This window comes from Gopherus evgoodei, chromosome 10, assembly GCF_007399415.2.
Source record: "Gopherus evgoodei ecotype Sinaloan lineage chromosome 10, rGopEvg1_v1.p, whole genome shotgun sequence".
NCBI lineage: Eukaryota > Metazoa > Chordata > Testudines > Testudinidae > Gopherus > Gopherus evgoodei.
The window spans coordinates 45,856,264-45,876,123 of record NC_044331.1 but is presented as its reverse complement, the minus strand read 5'-3'; the positions used below and the strand labels follow the sequence as shown (position 1 = coordinate 45,876,123).

The 19,860-nt window shown below is 51.2% G+C and overlaps 1 protein-coding gene across 5 annotated transcripts in view; it reads right to left on the bottom strand.

The window, feature by feature from the left end:
• CD276 (CD276 molecule) overlaps window positions 1-19,860 on the bottom strand; it is an 83,482-nt gene that overhangs the window by 43,701 nt on the left and 19,921 nt on the right. For 2 of the 5 annotated variants that reach the window (XR_004002281.1, XM_030577334.1), the window contains exon 1: window positions 3,532-6,095. The exons of 1 other annotated variant lie outside the window; for it this stretch is intronic. Coding sequence is in view for 3 of the 4 variants with exons in the window: in XM_030577334.1 (XP_030433194.1) it covers window positions 3,532-3,643 (112 nt within the window). In the remaining variant the exon portion in view is untranslated. Of the gene's footprint in view, window positions 1-3,531; window positions 6,096-19,860 lie in introns of those variants that run through there. 2 more of the 5 variants (XM_030577332.1, XM_030577333.1) reach the window with 2 other exon arrangements.

Here is a 19,860-nt window from a genome sequence, read left to right as displayed (position 1 = left end):
TGCACAGAATTTTCATTTTTTGGCACAGAATGCCCTCAGAAGTAAAAGCTGTACTAAGTCAATGCTCAATTGTAAACATCTGAATGTTTTATTCAGAGATAGAAACATTCCAGAGTTACAATCAATCTCCATTTCCGAGGTGTTCGTAACTCTGAGGTTCTACTGTATTGTCCTTGCTGAGACCTCAGCTCTCCTCCTAGGAAGTCGGCAATGCCCATGGGAAGGGGAGAACCTCTCTCAGGTGCTCAGGAGGTGCTCAGGAAACCCCCGCCTTCCAGGGGCTTTGTAGTTTGTTTTGGTTGGTTTTAGTCCTGCTGTGGAAGTGTGAGATGGAGGAGATAGGCTGGAGATCCAGAGGCAAAGGCAGAGCATGTGCCAGTGCACTTTGCCCTGCAACAGCCCTGCTATTGTAGTCCAGAAACACCCCCCCTCATGCTCCCCACAAACACATCCTCTTGCTCTGTCAATGCACCAGACCTGCAGCATCCCATTATTTCAGTCCTAGAGCCCTCACCCAGCCCTATTAATGCACCTCAACCCTGGTCTGCAGTCCCCCGAGACACTGCAGTCCTGGACCCCCACACAGCCATGTCAGTGCACCCACCCTTGAACCCCTGCCATGGAGGCACTTCAGAGGAGGCTGAGAGCACACTGCTCTGCAGCTGCTCTGGGGACAATCGTTGGCAGACAGAGATAGCTTTGGAGATGCTGCCGTTTACATCGGCGAGAGGGATGATGGCTCCCAGCCACCTTAAGCATCCAGGGGCCCATAAAAAGGTGCCACATAGCTACCTGTTCCCTGTGCACTCCCTCTTGCCCCCCAGCTACAGCCAAGCACAGCTCTGAAGCAGGGCCCGTGGACTTGGGAGTCAAGTGTCAGTAGGTTCGCATGGCACTTAGGAGAGGCTGTAGCAGCATCACAGAATCATAGATTAGGGTTGTAAGAGACCTCAGGAGGTCATCTAGTCCAACCCCTCTGCTCAACGCAGGACCAACCCCAACTAAATCATCCCAGCCAGGGCTTTGTCAAGCTGGGCCTGAAAAACCTCTAAGGAAGGAGATTCTACCACCTCCCTAGGTAACCCATTCCAGTGCTTCACCATCCTCCTAGTGAAATAGTTGTTCCTAATATCCAAACTAGACCTCCCCCACTGCAACTTGAATCACTGTTCCTTGTTCTGTCATCTGCCACCACTGAGAATAGCCGAGCTCCATGCTCTTTGGAACCACCCTTCAGGTAGTTGAAGGCTGCTATCAAATCCCCCCTCGCTCTTCTATTCTGCAGACAAAATAAGCCCAGTTCCCTCAACCTCTCCTCATAAGTCATGTGCCCCAGTCCACTAATCATTTTCACTGCCCTCCGCTGGACTCTTTCCAATTTGTCCACATCTTTTCTGTAGTGGGGGGACCAAAACTGGACGCAATACTCCAGATGTGGCCTCACCAGTGCTGAATAGAGGGGAATAATTACTTCCCTCGATCTGCTGGCAATGCTCCTACTAATGCAACTCAATATGCCGATAGCCGCTTGGCAACAAGGGCACACTGCTTACTCATATCCATCCACTGTAATCCCCAGGTCCTTTTCTGCGGAACTGCTGCTTAGCCAGTCAGTCCCCACCCTGTAGCAATGCATGGGATTCTTCCGTACTAAGTTCTGCACTTGTCCTTGTTGAACCTCATCAGTTTTCTTTTGGCCCAATCCTCCAATTGGTCTAGGTCACTCTGGACCCTGTCCCTACCTACCAGAGTATCTACCTCTCCCCCCAGCTTAGTGTTATCCACGAACTTGCTAAGGGTGCAATCCATCCCATCATCCAGATCATTAATGAAGATGTTGAACAAAACTGGACCCAGGACTGACTTCTGGGGCACTCCGCTTGATACCAGCTACCAACTAGACATCAAGCCGTTGATCACTACCCGTTGAGCCTGACGATCTAGCCGGCTTTCTATCCACCTTATAGTCCATTCGTCCAATCCATACATTTTTAGCTTGCTGGCAAAAATACCGTGGGAGACCATATCAAAAGCTTTGCTAAAGTCAAAGTATATCACATCCTCCACTTTCCCCATATCCAGTTATCTCATCATAGAAGGCAATCTGGTTAGTTGGGCATGACTTGCCCTTGGTGAATCCATGTTGACAGTTCCTGATCACCTTCCTCTCCTCCAAGTGCTTCAGAATGGATTCCTTGAGGACCTGCTCCATGATTTTTCCAGGGATTGAGGTGAGACTGGCCAGCACACATAGGCAGAGCCCCCAGCACAGGTCGCCCCTACAGCTTGCAAACATTTGCAGACTCCTAGCTAGTTTTGGGAACCTAAAACCTCCAAATCCATGAGATTCGACCCAGTAGCGTAGCTAGGGGGGATAACATTCCCCAAAAGTGGTGCCTTTTTAATTTTTACATTCACATGGGGATGACGTTGCGGGCTGAGACCTTGTGTTCTGGAGGCGCCTCCTTGCTCGTGGCAGTCAGCTCGCACAGCGAGTACGCCTGTCCCTTTAAACCAGGCAAGAGGGGGCATTCTCATGGTGCCTAGCGGTGGGTGGCTTGGATTTTAAATCCTAGCGGCGAGAGTGAGGCGAGGTCAGCGTAGGGCCAGAGCCGCACAGGGAGCAGGGCAGGATAACGAGCGTGGTGGCCGGGAAGGGGGTAAAGTCGCCGGGTACGGCGGAGCCCGGGAAGGTGGCCGGGGCCGGGGCCCTCACCTGCAGCAGCGTGGGAAGCAGAGCAACGCGGCCCCAGCCTGCTCTGCTTCCCTTGCCCGGGCCCCAGCCGTGTCACTGGGAAGGGGGATTGGGGAAAGGTCCCTCCCCGCCACATCCACCAGCAGCGGCAGGAAGCGGAGCATCCCAGCCCCAGCCCACTCCACTCTGCCAGCTCCCAGCCACGTTGCTCCACTTCCCGCCGCCGGTGAGTGCAGTGAGGTTGGGGAAAGGATACCCCCCTGCACTCACCAATAGCGGGAAGTGGAGCGACGTGGCCCCAGCCCATTCTGCTGCCCCTGCCCCTGCCCCAGTCATGTTGCTTGGGTCGGGGGAGGCCTGGGGAAAGGTCCCCCCTCCCTTCCCCTGCACTTACTGGCGGTGGGAAGCAGAGTGCTGTGGCTGAGAGCTGGCAGAGTGGAGTGGGCTGGGGCCGGGCTGCTCCGCTTCTGCCGCTGTCAGTGAGTGCGGGGGGGAAATCCCTTCCCCCAAGCCCCCTCCCCTGAGTGACACAGCTGGGGCTGGGACGAGGGAAGCGGAGAAGGCTGCTCCCCATCTTCCGCTAATCTCCTGGGCCACTCTGGGCCTACGGGCCCCCAAAAGTGCCCCCCACAGCTCCTGCCTCCCAGACCCTCCAGGTCTTCAGCAACGGGACCTTCAGTGCCGTCGAAAAAACAGGGAGCAAATGAAGGGCCTGCTGCCGAAGACCCAGAGTGTTGCTGGGTGAGTTAAAGCGCTGTAGCAGGTGACGCTTTTTTTTTTTTTTGCTCCCCCCACCCCCGTTCCCTCCACCTGGCTATGCCACTGATTTGACTCACCTCCCCTGCCCTTCCCTTTCCTCTCCTCTGACCCCTGCTGCATGCTGTCAGCTTGGCCTCTCAGAAGACTGCTCTGTTCATTGACTGTGCCAATGCTGTCCTCGTAAGACATTCAGCAAACAAGGAAACCCCAGACTCCCTCTCTCTTTTGTGGCTCCCACACTGCTGTGATCTGGGAGACTGCTCAGGCTCCGTGCCTTGTGGCCAGAGGTCAGAGATCCTGTCCCAATCTCATGCTGGCACACGATGCTTCGGGGGGGATCCTGACCCTGCAGGAGACTAACTGCAAACTTCGCCTGTAACGCAGTTCCAGAGGAAAAGCCAAAAACTTCTCACAGCAGCATGGTGATCTTATTGCGTCCTAACACTGTTGGCTGTGAGATCTGACTCCACCCTGGCAGCAGCTGTTTCTGGGTCACAGCTTGGCTAAGCAGTAATGCTCCAAATGCACTCTCAGCTCTCCAGTTCCTGAAAGCAGTGGGAGTAGCTGTCTCCATTTCACGGTTCCCACACCGGTGCCAATTCCAGAGGTTACGTGTCCTTCCTCAGGAACATGTCATCAACAGGGTGCAGGACTTCTCTGCCAACCACCAAGCAAGCCCTGGAGCCTGCACCTTTCATTCCCAATGAACTTAGGGAGGGAGAAGCTAGGAGGTAGCTCTGCTCAGTGAATGGTCAGGAAAGAGGACAGGCTCAGGGAAGCAAGACACTGGCAGGGGGATTCTTGAGTGCACAACGGATTCCCCTGGGGGTTTAGTCTGGGTTCGGGGTGCTATGATGAGAGTGGGAAATTCCAGAGCCAACCGTGGACAGTGTTTCTGCTCTGATCACTTGCTCCCAGCTCAGGGAGCTCAAGGGGGTATCTACACTCAGCTGGAGAATAGGCTTTTCAACCCCGCAGTGCTGGCAAATGGTGCCTATTCCAGGCACCGTTTTGCTCCCCTTTTCTCTCTCTTATCTGCTACCCTTCACTAGGAAGTGGGGGAGAGGGAAGTCCTCAATTACAGGGGCTTTTGATTCCTGCACTCAGCTGCTGAGGAAGAGGAAAGTGAAGTCATTATGGAGAAATTTGAATAAGCCACCCCACCATGTATATCAAGCCTCCTTGGCCCTGTACTTCCCAGACAATCCCAGACCACTGTGCTCTGAGCAGGCTGCTCCTTCAGTCACCTCCCAAGTCCAGCCCTGCCCCTAACCCTCCCCAGTCCAATCCCAGCAAGCCTGGCCCCACTCATCACCCACTCAGCTGTGCACCGGGGAGGTCAGGGACCCTCTTTGGAGACTGTCGTAGGGTGAACACACTGCAGGGCTGCTGAGCCATCACTGCGTGAGGCCCTCCCTCTTAGGCCTGCCTCTGTCCTGACTAATTTGGGGGCCCCTGGGGCAGCCCTTGGATGCCCAAATCACCCTTTCATCCCCAAACTCACCTCACTGGAGCCCAGGAATTGCTCAGAGCCAGGGGCTTCTCTGACCCAGAACAATCTGGAGATCTCCATCCAGATGAGCACCCAGCTGCATATGGAGGTGCAGCTGACCATGTGCCCCTCCACACCTGGGCTTTGGGGAACATGGGCACAAGCTCCAGGGCGACCCATGGAACTGTAGGAGTCCAGTGCCTGTGGACAATTCCTATGCTGGGCTTGACTTGAACAGCACTACTCCAGGGATGAATGTTGTCCCATGCGCTGGCGTGGGATTACAGATCACCAGCATTTTGGCACACTGGGGGATCTGAGGAGGAAACAGCACTGGAAGATTAACACATCCGCCCCCTTCTCCCTCCCCTATCCCCAAAATGCTGCACTTCTGCAATCAAGTGGAACCAAACAGTCCAACCATCCTGTCAGATTACAGTAGGGAAGGGGCTAATTCCACTGGCCCCTGGCAGGAGAGGAAAAACAAAACTGCAGACACAGCCCATCTTGCTACACAAGCAAAATATGCTTGCTTCAGCCAGTAAGAAGTCTGGCCTTCCTTCCCTGGTAATGACATCCTCCCCAAGCTGCAATGGCTCTCTTCATTAATGGGGTATTTCCTTCATTGCCTCCACATCCTGTCCCCTGAGGGCTACCGCAGAATGGGGGAAGAGCTTTGCAGCACCTGCTTCCTCTGCCGGAATTTCCTCCCATCCCCATGGCCTCCAGAGCCCACTGGTCTGGTAGCTGGGCAAGATAAATCAGCAAGGCAAAGTGGAATACAAGAAAGAACCTTGGAAACAGCTCAGTGACAATCTGCTCTGTGTGCCGCAGCAGTTGAAAGACAAGACGTTAGGATGCATAAAGAATGGAATGGAGAATAATGCTGAAAACGCAATGCCCTGATCTAATCAATGGTGTGGCCTCATCTGGGTAACACTGGTCACCCCATCTCCAAAAGGACATTGCTGAATTGGAACATGTTCAGCAAAGGGAACCAAGAATGATGAAAGGCCTGGAAAAAAATCTCCTATGAAGATAGACTGAAAAGACTGGGATTGTTTACCTCAGAAAGTAGACAGACAAGAGGGGACCCGATAGAAGTATGAAAAATAATGAATGGAAATTGGTCACTTCTGTTCTCCCTGTCTTGGAACACAAGAACAAGGAGGCATTCAATGTAACTGAAAAGTGAGAAATTCAAAAGCAAGCAAAAGAAATAATTACACATGTGAAACAGTAAGCTGTGGGACTCACTGCCACAGGAAGCTGCTGAGGTCAATTTTTTAACCTTAAATTCTTGGACACAAATGTCTACCAAGAAGATCCAGAGTTGTCATAATTATGAGGATGTTTTTGGAAGAGATATTAAGCCTCATACTTGAGAGTTTAAGCCAATCTCTGACTATCAGAGAGCAGAATAAAACCTACTGTGGAGACGGATTTGCAGGGTTCTTATATCTTCCTCTGAAGCATCTGGTGCTGGCCACCGCCACAGACACGCCACTTGACTACATGGACTTCAGTTCTTCTGACTCAGTCTGGCAAACCCTATGCTCAGGCCACGCGATCCCCTGCCAGTAACCTCTTAGGCTCCAGCAGTATCACGGAATTAGTGTTATCAATGGGTCTGTCGTTAACACAGTTGTGTTCATATGCCTCGGTCTCTTTCGTTGATGGGCACTGGGGTTCAGGTCATGAGTGACAGCAGTTTGGCAGGTCTTAGCTTGGTAGATGATGGTCTGAGCTAGGCTCTGCATAGGGGAGGCAAAGGGGTGAGAAAGGTCAAGCCTGAAGCCTGGAGAGAGGGCTGTGGAGAGGTGCCTAATCCAGGAATAGCAGAAGGCACTGCAGGCAACGCCTGAGGGGCACTGGCTAAGTGGGGGCGGGGGTGGGCAGGAAGATGATAACTGAAATAGCAGGGGGCACTGCAGGCCAAGACTTGGGGGCACTGGCAGAGCTGGGGCGGGGGGGCAGCTGGTAGAGGTTTTTCACACATCATAAAACACAGGAGCTCAAACAGTTTGCTCCCTTCTGTATTACCTCTACCCTACTTCCCCAGGATGTAGCATTCCCTGGGGCACTGAGCTGCTCACTGCTCTTTCCCAAATAGAGGGTTGCCTGGATCCAGTGGTGGACTAATGCACGGGCCCATGGGCCCTATGCCCAGGGCAATTTGGTCCCCACAGGAGCACCAAAACCTGTGTAGAAGTGAGGGGCCACCGGCCCTGGAACTTTAGCCCCACCCCCAGCTCCTCCTCTGCCCTCCGCAGCCCCGCCCCATGGCCAGACTGGAAGCCAGAACTGGGTTGTGGTAAGAGCCACCCAGGGAGCCCAGGCCACTGTGGAGAGCCCTGGACCCTCCACCTGCCTTGTCCCTGCCCCCCTCAGGGTGCGCCACCGAGGGCAGATGGAGGGTCTGGGGCTCCCCACAGTGGCCTGGGATACCTGGGCAGCTCTTACCATGGCCCAGCTCCAGCTTCTGGCCTGGCCAGGGGGTGGGACCCCAGAGGGAAAAGGAGAAGCATGGGGTAGGGCCCCATAGTAAATGAGGGCTAAGGCTCACCTCAGCCCCACACCGGGAAGAGGCTGGTGCCGCTAGCAGGTGCTGCACTTCATGATTCTGGTGCCCCGGAGCCCCTGCGGTGTGGGAGGCCCAATTGTTCTTTGTGTCCAGGGTCCCAGTAAATCTTAATCCACCTCTGCCTGGATTTACTTATTTCTTCACTGAAGAGTTTTAGTTCCAGGTACAGATGTAACTCACACACCTTCTGGGTGTGGTGTTCTGTCCCATCTAGTGGCACTGAGACCACTTAGGGTTCGTCTGCACTACGGGATTATTCCGATTTTACATAAACCGGTTTTATAAAACAGATTGTATAAAGTCGAGTGCATGCGGCCACACTAAGCACATTAATTCGACGGTGTGCATCCATGGTCCGAGGCTAGCGTCGATTTCTGGAGCGTTGCACTGTGGGTAGCTATCCCCTAGCTATCCCATAGTTCCCGCAGTCTCTCCCGCCCCTTGGAATTATGGGTTGAGAGCCCAGTGCCTGATGGGGCAAAAATCATTGTCGTGGGTGGTTCTGGGTACAGCCTCACCCCTCCTTCGTGAAAGCAGCAGACAAGCATTTCGCGCCTTTTTTCCTGGGTGAACTGTGCAAACGCCATAGCACAGCAAGCATGGACCCTGCTCAGATCAATACGCAATAGTGGACGTTGTAAACACCTCATGCATTCTCATGCAGTCTGTGCTGAACCGGGGCCTGCAAAGCCAGGTGAGGAGGAGGCGGTGGCTACGGCAGAGCGGCGACGAGAGTGATGAGGACATGGACATAGAATTATCTCAAACCGTACGCTCCTGCGCTTTGGAGATCCTGCTGGTAATGGGGCAGGTTCTAGCCATTGAAAGCCGATTTTGGGCCTGGGAAACAAGCACAGACTGGTGGGACCGCATAGTTTTGCGGGTGTGGGACAATTCCCAGTGGCTGCGAAACTTTCGCATGTGTAAGGGCACTTTCATGGAACTTTGTGACTTGCTTTCCCCTGCCCTGAAACGCCATAATACCAAGATAAGAGCAGCCCTCACAGTGGAAAAGCAAGTGGCAATAGCCTTCTGGAAGCTTGCAACGCCAGACAGCTACCAGTCAGTTGGGAATCAATTTGGAGTGGGAAAATCTACTGTGGGGGCTGCTGTGATGCAAGTAGCAAAGCAATCATTAAGCTGCTGCAACGAAAGGTTGTGACTCTGGGAAACGTGCAGGTCATAATGGATGACTTTGCTGCAATGGGATTCCCTAACTGTGGGGGGGCGATAGATGGAACCCATATCCCTATCTTGGCACCGGAGCACCAGGGCACCCGCTACATAAACTGCAAGGGGTACTTTTCAATGGTGCTGCAAGCACTGGTGGATCAGAAGGGACGTTTCACCAACATTCACGTGGGATGGCCAGGAAGGGTTCATGACGCTCGTGTCTTCAGAAGCACTGCTCTGTTTAAACTGCTGCAGCAAGGGAATTACTTCCCAGACCAGAAAATAACAGTTGGGGATGTTGAAATGCCTATAGTTATCCTGGGGGACCCAGCCTACCCCTTGATGCCATGGCTCATGAAGCCATATACAGGCAGCCTGGACAGTGGTCAGGAGCTGTTCAACTACAGGCTGAGCAAGTACAGGATGGTGGTAGAATGTGCATTTGGCCGTTTAAAGGCGCAGTGGCGCACATTACTGACTCGCTCAGACTTCAGCCAAACCAATGTCCCCTTTGTTATTGCTGCTTGCTGTGTGCTCCACAATCTCTGAGAGAGTAAGGGGGAGACCTTCATGGCGGGGTGGGAGGCTGAGGCAAATCACCTGGCCGCTGATTACGCGCAGACAGACACCAGGGCGATTAGAAGAGCACACCAGGAAGCGGTGCGCATCAGAGAAGCTTTGAAAATGAGTTTCATCATGGGCCAGGGTACGGTGTGACTGCTGTGTTTGTTTCCCCTTCATGAATGCCGCCGCCCCCTTTATTGACTCCTTCCCTGGAAGCAACCCACCCTTCCCCTTCGATTACAGCTTGCTTAAGGAAATAAAGTCTCTATCATTTAAAAATCATGTATTAATTATTAAAAAGTAATTATAAAAAGAGGCAGAGAACTGACAAGGTATCCCGGGTGTGGTTTGGGAGGAGCATAGGAGGGAGGGAACAGGCCATTAAATACGTTTCAATGTAATGACAGCCTTTTGTTTGGACTGTCCACTGGGGTGGAGTGGGCGGGTGCATGAAGCCTTCCCCCATGCATTCTAACACGTCTGGGTGAGGAAGATATGGAACATGGTGAGTGGTGAGGGTGGTTATACAGGGGCTGCAGCAGCACTCTGTGACCCCGCTGCTCTTCCTGAAGATCCACCAGACATCAGAGGATATCAGTTTGATCACGCAGCAGCTCCAGTGTTGCATCCCGCCACCGCGGGTCTTCCTGCCGCCACTTCTCATCTTGAGCATCTCTCCTATCCTCACATTCGTCCCTCCTGTCCTCACGTTCACTGGCATCTTTCCTGTACTTTGCTACCACATCCTTCCAGTCATTCAGATGAGCTCTTTCATTGCGAGTTACTTCCATGATTTCCGAGAACATTTCGTCTTGCGTCTTCTTTTTCCTCCGCCTTATCTGAGGGAGCCTTCGGGATGGAGTAGGGAGGCTTGAAAAATGTGCAGCTGCATGAGGGAGGGAAAAAAAGGGAGAGAAGTATTTAAAAAGATACATTTTACAGAACAATGGTTAAACTCTTTCACAGTGAACAACACTATTCACCTTACATAGCACATGTGATTTCACTACAAGGTCGCATTTTGCATCTTAATATTGAGTGCCTGCGGCTCTGGTGTTACAGATCTCACAGACGCAGGTCCAGGCATCACAATTCAGCTTGCATGTGGACATGGTAAGACATTGTCTTTCGGCTTCTCCAGCCTTCACATACACAGTGCCCTGATGCTTCTTCCTGTTAACATGCAGCAGCAGAAGCCAACCCCCACCTCCAATTCTCTAGGATGATTGCTTTACCCCTCCCCCCCACGCTTGGCTGGTATCATGGAAGATCACTGCTAATCACCTCCCTTCCCCCTCCCGCCACCACGTGGCTGGTATCTATTGGGTGTCTGGGAAGTGGGCGGGCAAAGCCCGCCCACTGCTAAAGGATCCCCCCCCAGCCTAAGGGGAGGACCCACAGGACCACAGAACCCACTGAGTTCGGGGGACAACTAATAGAAGTAGCTGGGACGATTCCTGCTAGCCAAACACAAAAAAGCGTAGCGCTATCCTTCCTCCCCTCCCCCCACTTAGCTACGTGCAAGGAAGGATTTCTTTTAAGCAATAGCCCAGTAGGAAAATGGCCATCTCTGTCCCCTTAATTAAATTCCTGACTTTCAACCAGGTTACCATGAACGATATCACTCTGCTGAGGATAACAGAGCGAGATAAAGAATGGATGTTTCGTGAATGCCAGCAATCACCAGGACCATACGCAGCTATGCTTTGTCATGCAATGATACCAGATTACTTGCTACATGCATGGCGTGGTAAAGCGTCCTACCATGGTGGACGGAACAAGGCTGCCTTGCCCAGAAACCTTCTGCAAAGGCTTTTGGAGTACCTCCAGGAGCGCTTCATGGAGATGTCCCTGGAGGATTTCTGCTCCATTCCCAGACATGTTAACAAACTTTTCCAGTAACTTTACTGGCCGCGAATGCATCCCAAGCCCCCACGGCAAATCAATCATTAAAAAACGCTTGCTTTTAAACCATGTTTTATATTTACAAAGGTACACTCACCAGAGGTCGCTTCCATGGCTTCACTGTCTGGGCTAGTGGCTTGGGAGGGTAATTCTGTCTGAGTCACAAAAAGCGCCTGGCTGTTGGGGCTAACGGAGTGCTGTGTGCTCGCTGCAAGGTCATCCTCCTCTTCCTCCTCTTCCCCCTCCGCAGAATCCTCAGCCATAGTTGAGATTACAACCCCCACCTCGGAATCCACAGACAGGGGTGGGGTAGTGGTGGCGCAGCCCCCTAAAATTGCATGCAGCTCAGCGTAGAAGCGGCATGTTTTCAGCCCTGACCCGGACCTTCCGTTTGCTGCTTTGGTTTTCTGGTAGGCTTGTCTGAGCTTCTTAACTTTCACTCTGCACTGCACTGAGTCCCTGGTGTGACCTTTGGCCATCATGGCCTTGGAAATTTTTTCAAATATTTTTTCATTTCATCTTTTGGAACGGAGTTCTGTTAGCATTGAATCCTCTCCCCATATAGCGATCAGATCCAGTACCTCCCGTGCGGTCCATGCTGGAGCTCTTTTTCGATTCTCAGGAGACTGCATTGCAATCTGTGCTGATGAGCTCTGTGTGGTCACCTGTGCTGATCACAGCTCCACGCTGGCCAAACAGGAAATGAAATTCAAAAGTTCGCGGGGCTTTTCCTGTCTACCTGGTCAGTGCATCCGAGTTCAGACTGCTGTCCAGAGTGGTCACAGTGGTGCGCTGTGGGATATCGCCCGGAGGCCAATACCATCGATTTGCGGCCACACTAACCCTAATCCGATATGGTAATACCAATTTTAGCGCTACTCCTCTCGTCGGGGAGGAGTACAGAAACCGATGTAAAGAGCCCTTTATATCGATATAAAGGGCCTCGTAGTGTGGACGGGTACAGCGTTAAATTGGTTTAACGCTGCTAAAATCGGTTTAAACACATAGTGTAGACCAGGCCTTAGAGAGAGATTAAATGAGTCGGCTCTACAGGCCTAGCTAACAGGGAGACTTTCAGCTCATGATGTGGAGAGGCTCATGCACTAAGTTCCAGAGGTCCCCGGTTCGATCCCGCCCGCCAACAACCAGAATCTGTCGGTGTTACACAGGCTTCTTTTAAGGGCCCAATTCTCCTCCCACCAAACCCAATAGCTAAATTACCACTGACTCCAACGGAGCAGGATCAGGAGCTGCGTATGCATTTCAGCTTAGTTTGATTTCCCAAGGAATCAGAGCCAGCGCAGGCTGGGAGACAACAAACAAACAGATAGAAATGAGCAGCCGCTCGGTTCCTGTCAAAAGCAGCCATTCACCTTTCATACCAGCACCTCCCCACCACATCAACAGCCTCTTTATTCAGCAAGGCCCAGGCATTTCCATGGGTTGGCTGGGACAGCATAAAGACAGCAGCACCCAACAGAGCTTCCAGGCAGCACTTCTAATGGAAATGAACAGCAAACCCAGGCAATGAATAACACAGGGTTTCCTCCAGCCTCTCCCGGGAGAGGCCTGGCCACACCCAGACAATGGGAATTGTTAGTTTTATCTGTATTACACTAGAACCTAGCGGACCAGACAAGCCTCTAGCAGGGATCGTGGCCTTACTGGGCAGGGCATTGTACGGACACAGAGAAAGAGACAGTCTTTGCCCTGAAGAGGTTACAGTCTAAATAGACACGACAAATAGCAGTAGACAAGCCTGTCATAAGCAACCACTGTAAAGTATTCTCCAGAGGTTTACAACACAATCTAGTTCAGTGGTTGTCAACCCGTAGCCCAATCTAGGATGACCAGACAGCAAATGTAAAAAATGGGGATGGGGGTGGGGGGTAATAGGCGCCTATAAGAAAAAGACCCAAAAATCGGGACTATCCCTATAAAAATCGGGACATCTGGTCACCCTAGCCCAATCAGAACACAGATGCGGCCCATGTGACATGCTCAGGGCCATACAGGTAGTATATATGTTGTGTGGATGTGGCCCACACAGAGAGCAGCCCACAATGGTAAAAAGGTTGAGAACTAAGTTCCCTGTAAGCTGTGCTACCGTGCAGCAGCCATCTTAGTGCCACGCATGTGCTCAGGGAACCCATCCAGGGACCTGCTGTGGCTGGGGAAGGGCAGCCCCTTCCAGCCCAGCCCCCAACCTGCCATGGCAGGGGCGGCCCTCCCCCAGCCTGAACCTAGCCATGGCCGAGGCATCCCTCCCCCAGCCCAGCCCCAGCCCCAGCCCAGACCTGCGGGAGGAGGGGAACTTATCCAGAGGCTCCAACCCCAGAGCTGCCGTGCAGGGAAGAGGCACCTCTCCCCCTAGCCCAGGTGCTGCTGCAGGCAGAGAGCTGGGAGGAGTCCTCTCTCCCCACCATAGCCCTGCAGCACCCTCCAGCACCCCAAATCTCTCACCCACACCCCCAGGTGGAGCCCTCACACTCCTGCATCCCAACCTTCTGCCCCACTTTGAACCCCTCGGCCCCACCCCCACCACATGAATTTTTTTTGTGCACCGATATAAAGTGATGTGTCGCACAACACCTCCATATTGATGCACATAACACAATTCATTCCGCATGTGGTATCAATTACCATGTGGTATCAGGGAAAAATTAGAGGGAACACTGGTTGAGAACCACTGATCCAGTTCAACGCAGTGTCAATAACCCCCTATCAGGGACCTACCAATCCTTTGCCAGGCTGTCACTAAGACTCTCTGGTGCCTAAAAAGCACAGCGATCAGCAGGCACCCCATTAGAGAGCTAGCAATCGCCAGACCAGTATCCCATCTCTGAAGTACCTGGTGCCAGCTTAGTGTGAAAAACTGCTATCTGATGTAATTTGCTACCAGCAGTAGTTACTGATATCAAACTGCTACCTGACCTAATCTGCTATGGTACAGGGTAGTGAATTGTAACCAGTAGCAGCTACTGATACCTAAGGTTATCCTTATTTGTCCCCCAGTGAGTCAATTTCCACCACTTGCTCACCCCCTTCTCTGATTTGTCCCCTTTGTCCCTTTTTAACCCCTGTAAAAAGCAGTCTGCAGAATCTGATGCCAAGGAAGGGCACGGTGAAGGGCAGTGGCTTCAGCAGATGTTACTGAGCATGCTCAGTACATCCTAAGTAGTAAACGAAGTCAGACAACAGTTTTTCACACTACACCCAGCAACTGATACTTCAGAGGAAAGGGAACCAACCCCAGAGAAGATAGTTATGGGATAACTTGCCCCTAAAAGAAGATTCTTCTTACCCCATGGCCATGAACCATGAGAGTTTAGATTCCCTCCATTCAGCATAACTGTGCATGTTCTTACGCACTGACCCAGCGATGGAGAAGGCCATCTTGGGCCTCCTCTCTTCAGGGTTGAATAGGCCAGTGTGGCCCAGGCACAGGCTAAGGCAGCCCTCACAGTTGCTCTAAATTGTGCCTCTGCTTCATAAACCCATTGGAGCATGCCGGGATGGACAATCCCTGGGAGACAGGTCTGCCCTGGCCAGACCCCTACAGTCCCAACATACCCCTCCTTTCCTAGCCCACCCCCCACCCAGAATACCTTGTGGGTATGCCCTGCTGAGGGGGCTTGGCTCTTTGTTTCCAAGCTGCTGTGGTGGAGGTGTGGGTGCCCCAGACTGTGTGGCCTGGTGCCTGCTCCATAGGTTTGGATAGTTCCTTTCTCCTTGGAGCGAGGTGGTTTAAGACTAGTTTCACAGAGCTCAGCTGCTCTCATGATGGGGGTGTGCATGCTTTTTATTTTATTCCCCTCCGAGTCCCAGTGTCCAGACCACACTTGTCAGCACCAGGCATGCTGGGAGGCTGTGGTGGGAAAGCAACTGGAACAGAATACTCAGTAAGCAGCACGACGTGAATTACTACTAGAGATGGGACCAAACCTGAACTCCAACTTCAAAAGTTCCCAGACTTTAGATTTGCACTCGAGTGTGAATTTGCTGGCTTTGGGATGGTTCTGATACTAATTTAGCTGTCACCAACATCCATTATTCTATAGACAGCCCAACTTTTGAGAAGGAAATCTATCAGGACAATGGGCCAGCACACAAGAGAAATACCAAAGCAAGAAGCAATTAGGCCCAAGTTTCTAAAAGGTATTTAAGCACCTCTCCCTGAAATCAACCTCACCTCAAATCAGCCCAGGAGGCCAGTCTCCACTGCTCACTGGTGACATTTTCAAACAAACAAACACATTCCTGCTTTCTGCCACCCTGCCCCACACACTTGCAAGTTGCTCCCTGTAAACATCTGCAAAGCTACCTCATTATCTGTCAAAGTCCCTCCTCAGACCTGTGGCCTACAAAACTGCTCAACAAAAGTTAGGCTGTCAGTGTGCAGAGACCACCCACCATGCTGACCAATACTGGTCATGCTGATCAATACTGGCTCCTTGTTTTCATCTACTCCCCTGTGTCTATACCCAGCTGTTGTCTCTAACCCTTGGGGCAGGGTGAGAGAGTCATTTTGTTCTGTTTGTGAAGCACCTTGCACAATGGGTCTTGGTCCATGTCAAGGGCTCCCAGACACTAAAGTAATAAAAATAACCAACAACAATAAACATGGTTAATAATCTGGCTCACAGGCTCCAGCCTGCAAAGGGAACTATAAATATGGATTCTTACTCCTACAGGATTCATAGCTGTAGGTCTCTTTGCAGGATCAGGGCTTTGGAGATCAAGAGAATGAGCAACTTACAGATACCATACACAGCCAAATGCAGGGAGAGACAGACAGAGCAACAAGATCTTACTCTGGATGATCAATTCACCCTTAGTTTCACCTAACGGGGGCCACGCCAGGATTGTTACAAGGCAGGAGAATATTCACTATGTCCAAAATCACCACTATCCTAGAGAGAGGCCCAGTCTAGGCTGGAGCCAGGAACTCCTGAGTTCTCATCTCTCTGACACTGTGTCCAAGGCCTTGGGCAGCTCCCTTTGTGTCTCTGCCCAAATCATTATCCATAGAGCATGGATGATAAGACTGCATTCACCCACCTCCCAGGAGTGGGGACTGTAACATGCTTTGCAGATGGAGAGCACCAAGCATGGCATCTAACACCATGTGCTGTGCAAGGGCACCCTCTTGCTCCCCATTCCTCACTGTCCAGTTATGGCTCCATACCTTCATCCCTATTTTTGGCAGTCCTGGAATTTGACTGTTTAAAAACTACGTATTTATATTTAATTCCATGGAAGTTTCTCTCTTCTAGTCTTTTCCCATCTCTCCTTCCTCCCTGCCCCAAAGGTTGTTTATTTCCCCTACCAACCGCCAGTTTAATTACTTGGTCTTATGCACACAACTAGCCTGCACATGTTCCCTCAGCCTCACTCCTACCCTTGCTGCCTGGCCTTTACACAAAGCAGTCTGCCACTTATGACATCCAGGCACCCAAAGGGCAGGCGTGCAGCCCTCTGCAAACAAAGCCAGGTATGCACAGCCTGCAGGCACAGAGAAAGTCAGACAGGCTGGGCTGTAGCAGCCCATTAGTCATCACAGCACCTGGAACTGGCAGCTGATGACACCCTGCGTGCCAGCTCCATTTAGAGCAGGGGTTGGCAACCTTTCAGAAGTGGTGTGCCAAGTCTTCATTTATTCACTCTAATGTAAGGTTTCGTGTGCCAGTAATACATTTTAACGTTTTTAGTAGGTCTCTTTTTATAGGTCTAATATATAACTAAACTATTGTTGTATGTAAAGTAAATAAGGTTTTTTAAATGTTTAAGAAGCTTCATTTAAAATTAAATTAAAATGCAGAGCCCGCCCCGCACTGAAAATCAGCTCGTGTGCCACCTTTGGCACATGCACCATAGGTTGCCTACCCCGATCTAGAATGTCCAGCTTTAATCCAACGAATGGCAGAGAATCCACCCTGAAAGACAAACACACAGCTTTTGCTCACCCAAGTAGGAGGATGTCCAAACTTTGCCCAACCAGAGACCTCTCTGGCCTCAGATCAAGTGGCCTATTAATGCTGCAGCCCCTTAACCCAAATGGTGAGCCAATACTGGGGGCCTTCCTGGGTTCTTTCCATCATAAGGAGAAACTGAGGATGGAGACTGGTATTTCTGTAGTGCAGTACTGCTTGATTTATCCAGAATGCGCACAAAGTCCTGTTTCCCTGAAACTGGAGGCAATCTCTTTGCTCAGTTTTCAAGCCTGTTTTCCAGTCAGTCCTGTGCCCCAAGGGGCTCTGCCTCTGTCTCTCTCGGGGCCATGCTCACGACAGCTGCCCTCAGTGTCTGCTGGCTTTTCTCTGTGCTGTCTGCTTGCTCTTCCCAGGCTCCGAAACACACACACACACACACAAACACACACACCTGCAACCAATGCCCCAGCTTCCGTGTTTGTAATTAGAGAATAAGCCCCTCTTTCTCACTGAGTTCATTCTTGCTAAGGCCTAGTGCCCAGGTGATGGCTGTGACACACTGAATTTCCAGCAATATCCTGAATGAACTTTATTGAATTAGGTTAAACCTGATTGAATTAGATGTAATACCTTGGGGTCCATTATATGAAAAATGCAATTGTGCATGTATGTAATTTCTCTAGGAGAGGGACTCGAGGCTTGTCTTCACATACAGCGCTGCAGCTGCAATGCTGTAGCGCTTTAGTGATGCTACTAAGCCAACAGGAGAGCTTCTGCTATCAGCGTAGTTACTCCACCTCCCCAAGAGGCGGTAGCTATGTAGATGGGAGAACCTCTCCTCTTAAACAGCTCTGTCTACACCAGAGGTTAGGTCAGTATAACTATGTGTCACTCTGGAGTGGGGACTTTCCATACCCAAGAGACATAGTTATACTGAAACAGGTCTGTAGTGCAGACCTGGCCTAAGGCAACCTCCAGAAGGTATTAGGAACTTCCTGATACGTGTGAAGTGGATTTCCTAGGAAGTACCAGGGGACAAGGGGAATGCAAATGATTCACTTGGAATCAACCCTTTTGGAAGCTATGCCCTGGGGACCAAATCCCATGATCTAATATTTACCTGCTCCTGGAAATTCAAGAACAGAGACTCCTGAACTATAAGGTTGGAAGAGTTCAACTGCTAACAATCTGCTATTACTGCTAGTTCTGAACGGAGGCTGTTATGAACTTGTGACCATAGAAGAGACCCCTTGTGGGGCTCTGAAGGACTGCTCTTGCTAGCACCCAGGTTGGAGTTGTGGTGATCTCCAGTATTAGCATGTGTGCAGGTTCTTTCATTGTTTTTCTCCATAGTGTTTTTACCAAGACAATAGAACAGGCGCACATAAAAAGAGCTGGGTGATATTTATAACCGGGGGCAGTCACACTGTTAACCATCTCTGAAGAGAAGCAGCCAGGTGTCATTGGGCAGCCTGTCTGTGCTGGGAATAACACAGCAGCCTGGAAATACCCTGCTTAGAATGGATTGAGACGCGGGTCTCCACCCAAGAAAAGCAAGAGCTGGAGAGCTGGGAGCGGGTGCTGGGCCACTGAGAGGAGATACCAGTGCAGCTGCCATGACCTGGGACAGTGGCTCCTGATTATTTCTAGCAATCTCACTCCATAAAGGAGTTATTCACTCTTTCCATTTAGCTGGAATGATGGCAGCTACAAGCCCATCAGCTTTAACTGTCTCTGTGACTGATCCATAGAGCAAAGACACACTCGATGGCGGCCATTAACACCTTCCAGTATAGTAGCACCTAGAGGCTGCCCCCATCTACGATGAGGGTCTCATTGTGCTAGGTGCTGTACATGCAATGGCAACCACCTTAGCCAACACACAGAGCTAAAACACCCAAATCCCCACTCGCAAGGTGCAGATGCTTAACGCCCACTGGCCAGTAGTTTACAGCCACACCCAGTGAGATACAGTTGCCACCCCAAAGACCTTACAGTCTAAACAGATAGGACAAAAAGGCTGGGAGAGGAAACCAAGGCACAGACAGGGGAAGGGACTTGCTGCTTTACAAACTCAATTCCCCAGCAATGGCCTCAAAAACATGACAAGCTCACCACAGTGCCACAGCAGGACTCTTCCCTGGAGAGCACAGCACCGAACGATTGCACAGCAGAGATTCCAAACCTTTTTCTGTTGGCACTTCAGCTCCCGCCCATAACTCTTCAAAGACCCCCCACAGCAATGCCTCAGGATCAGCCCAAATACTGCAGTTACCCTCAATCTGTCACTGTCATTCTGGGGACCAGACTGCTGACCACCACATTTTTTATTTTTTAAAGCTCGCATGGACTTGCAGAAACGGAACAGAAAAGCCATACTGCTACGCAGCAATCCACTAGCATATTTCACCCATAGTTCTCAAAGCACTTTACGAGGTGTGATTATCCCCATTTTACCAGTGGGGAAACTGAGGCACAGAACATGGAAGTTCTTGCCCATAGTCACCCACTGGCAGATCTAGAAACAGAACCAGTCTCTCCTGACTCCCTGACCACATTTCCTCACAAGCAACAGCTGCCCAGTCCTCTGTCAATCATCTGTTACCCTTACAGAGCAACTCTGTTTGTTGGGAAAAGAGCAGAGATGAAACAGACCCACTTCTCCTTCCCAGGCTCCTCTATTCTCTTTGAAGCACATGGTTTCTGTCCCGGAAACAAGTGGCTGGGCTGGGCTGGTTATAACCACTGTCGTCTC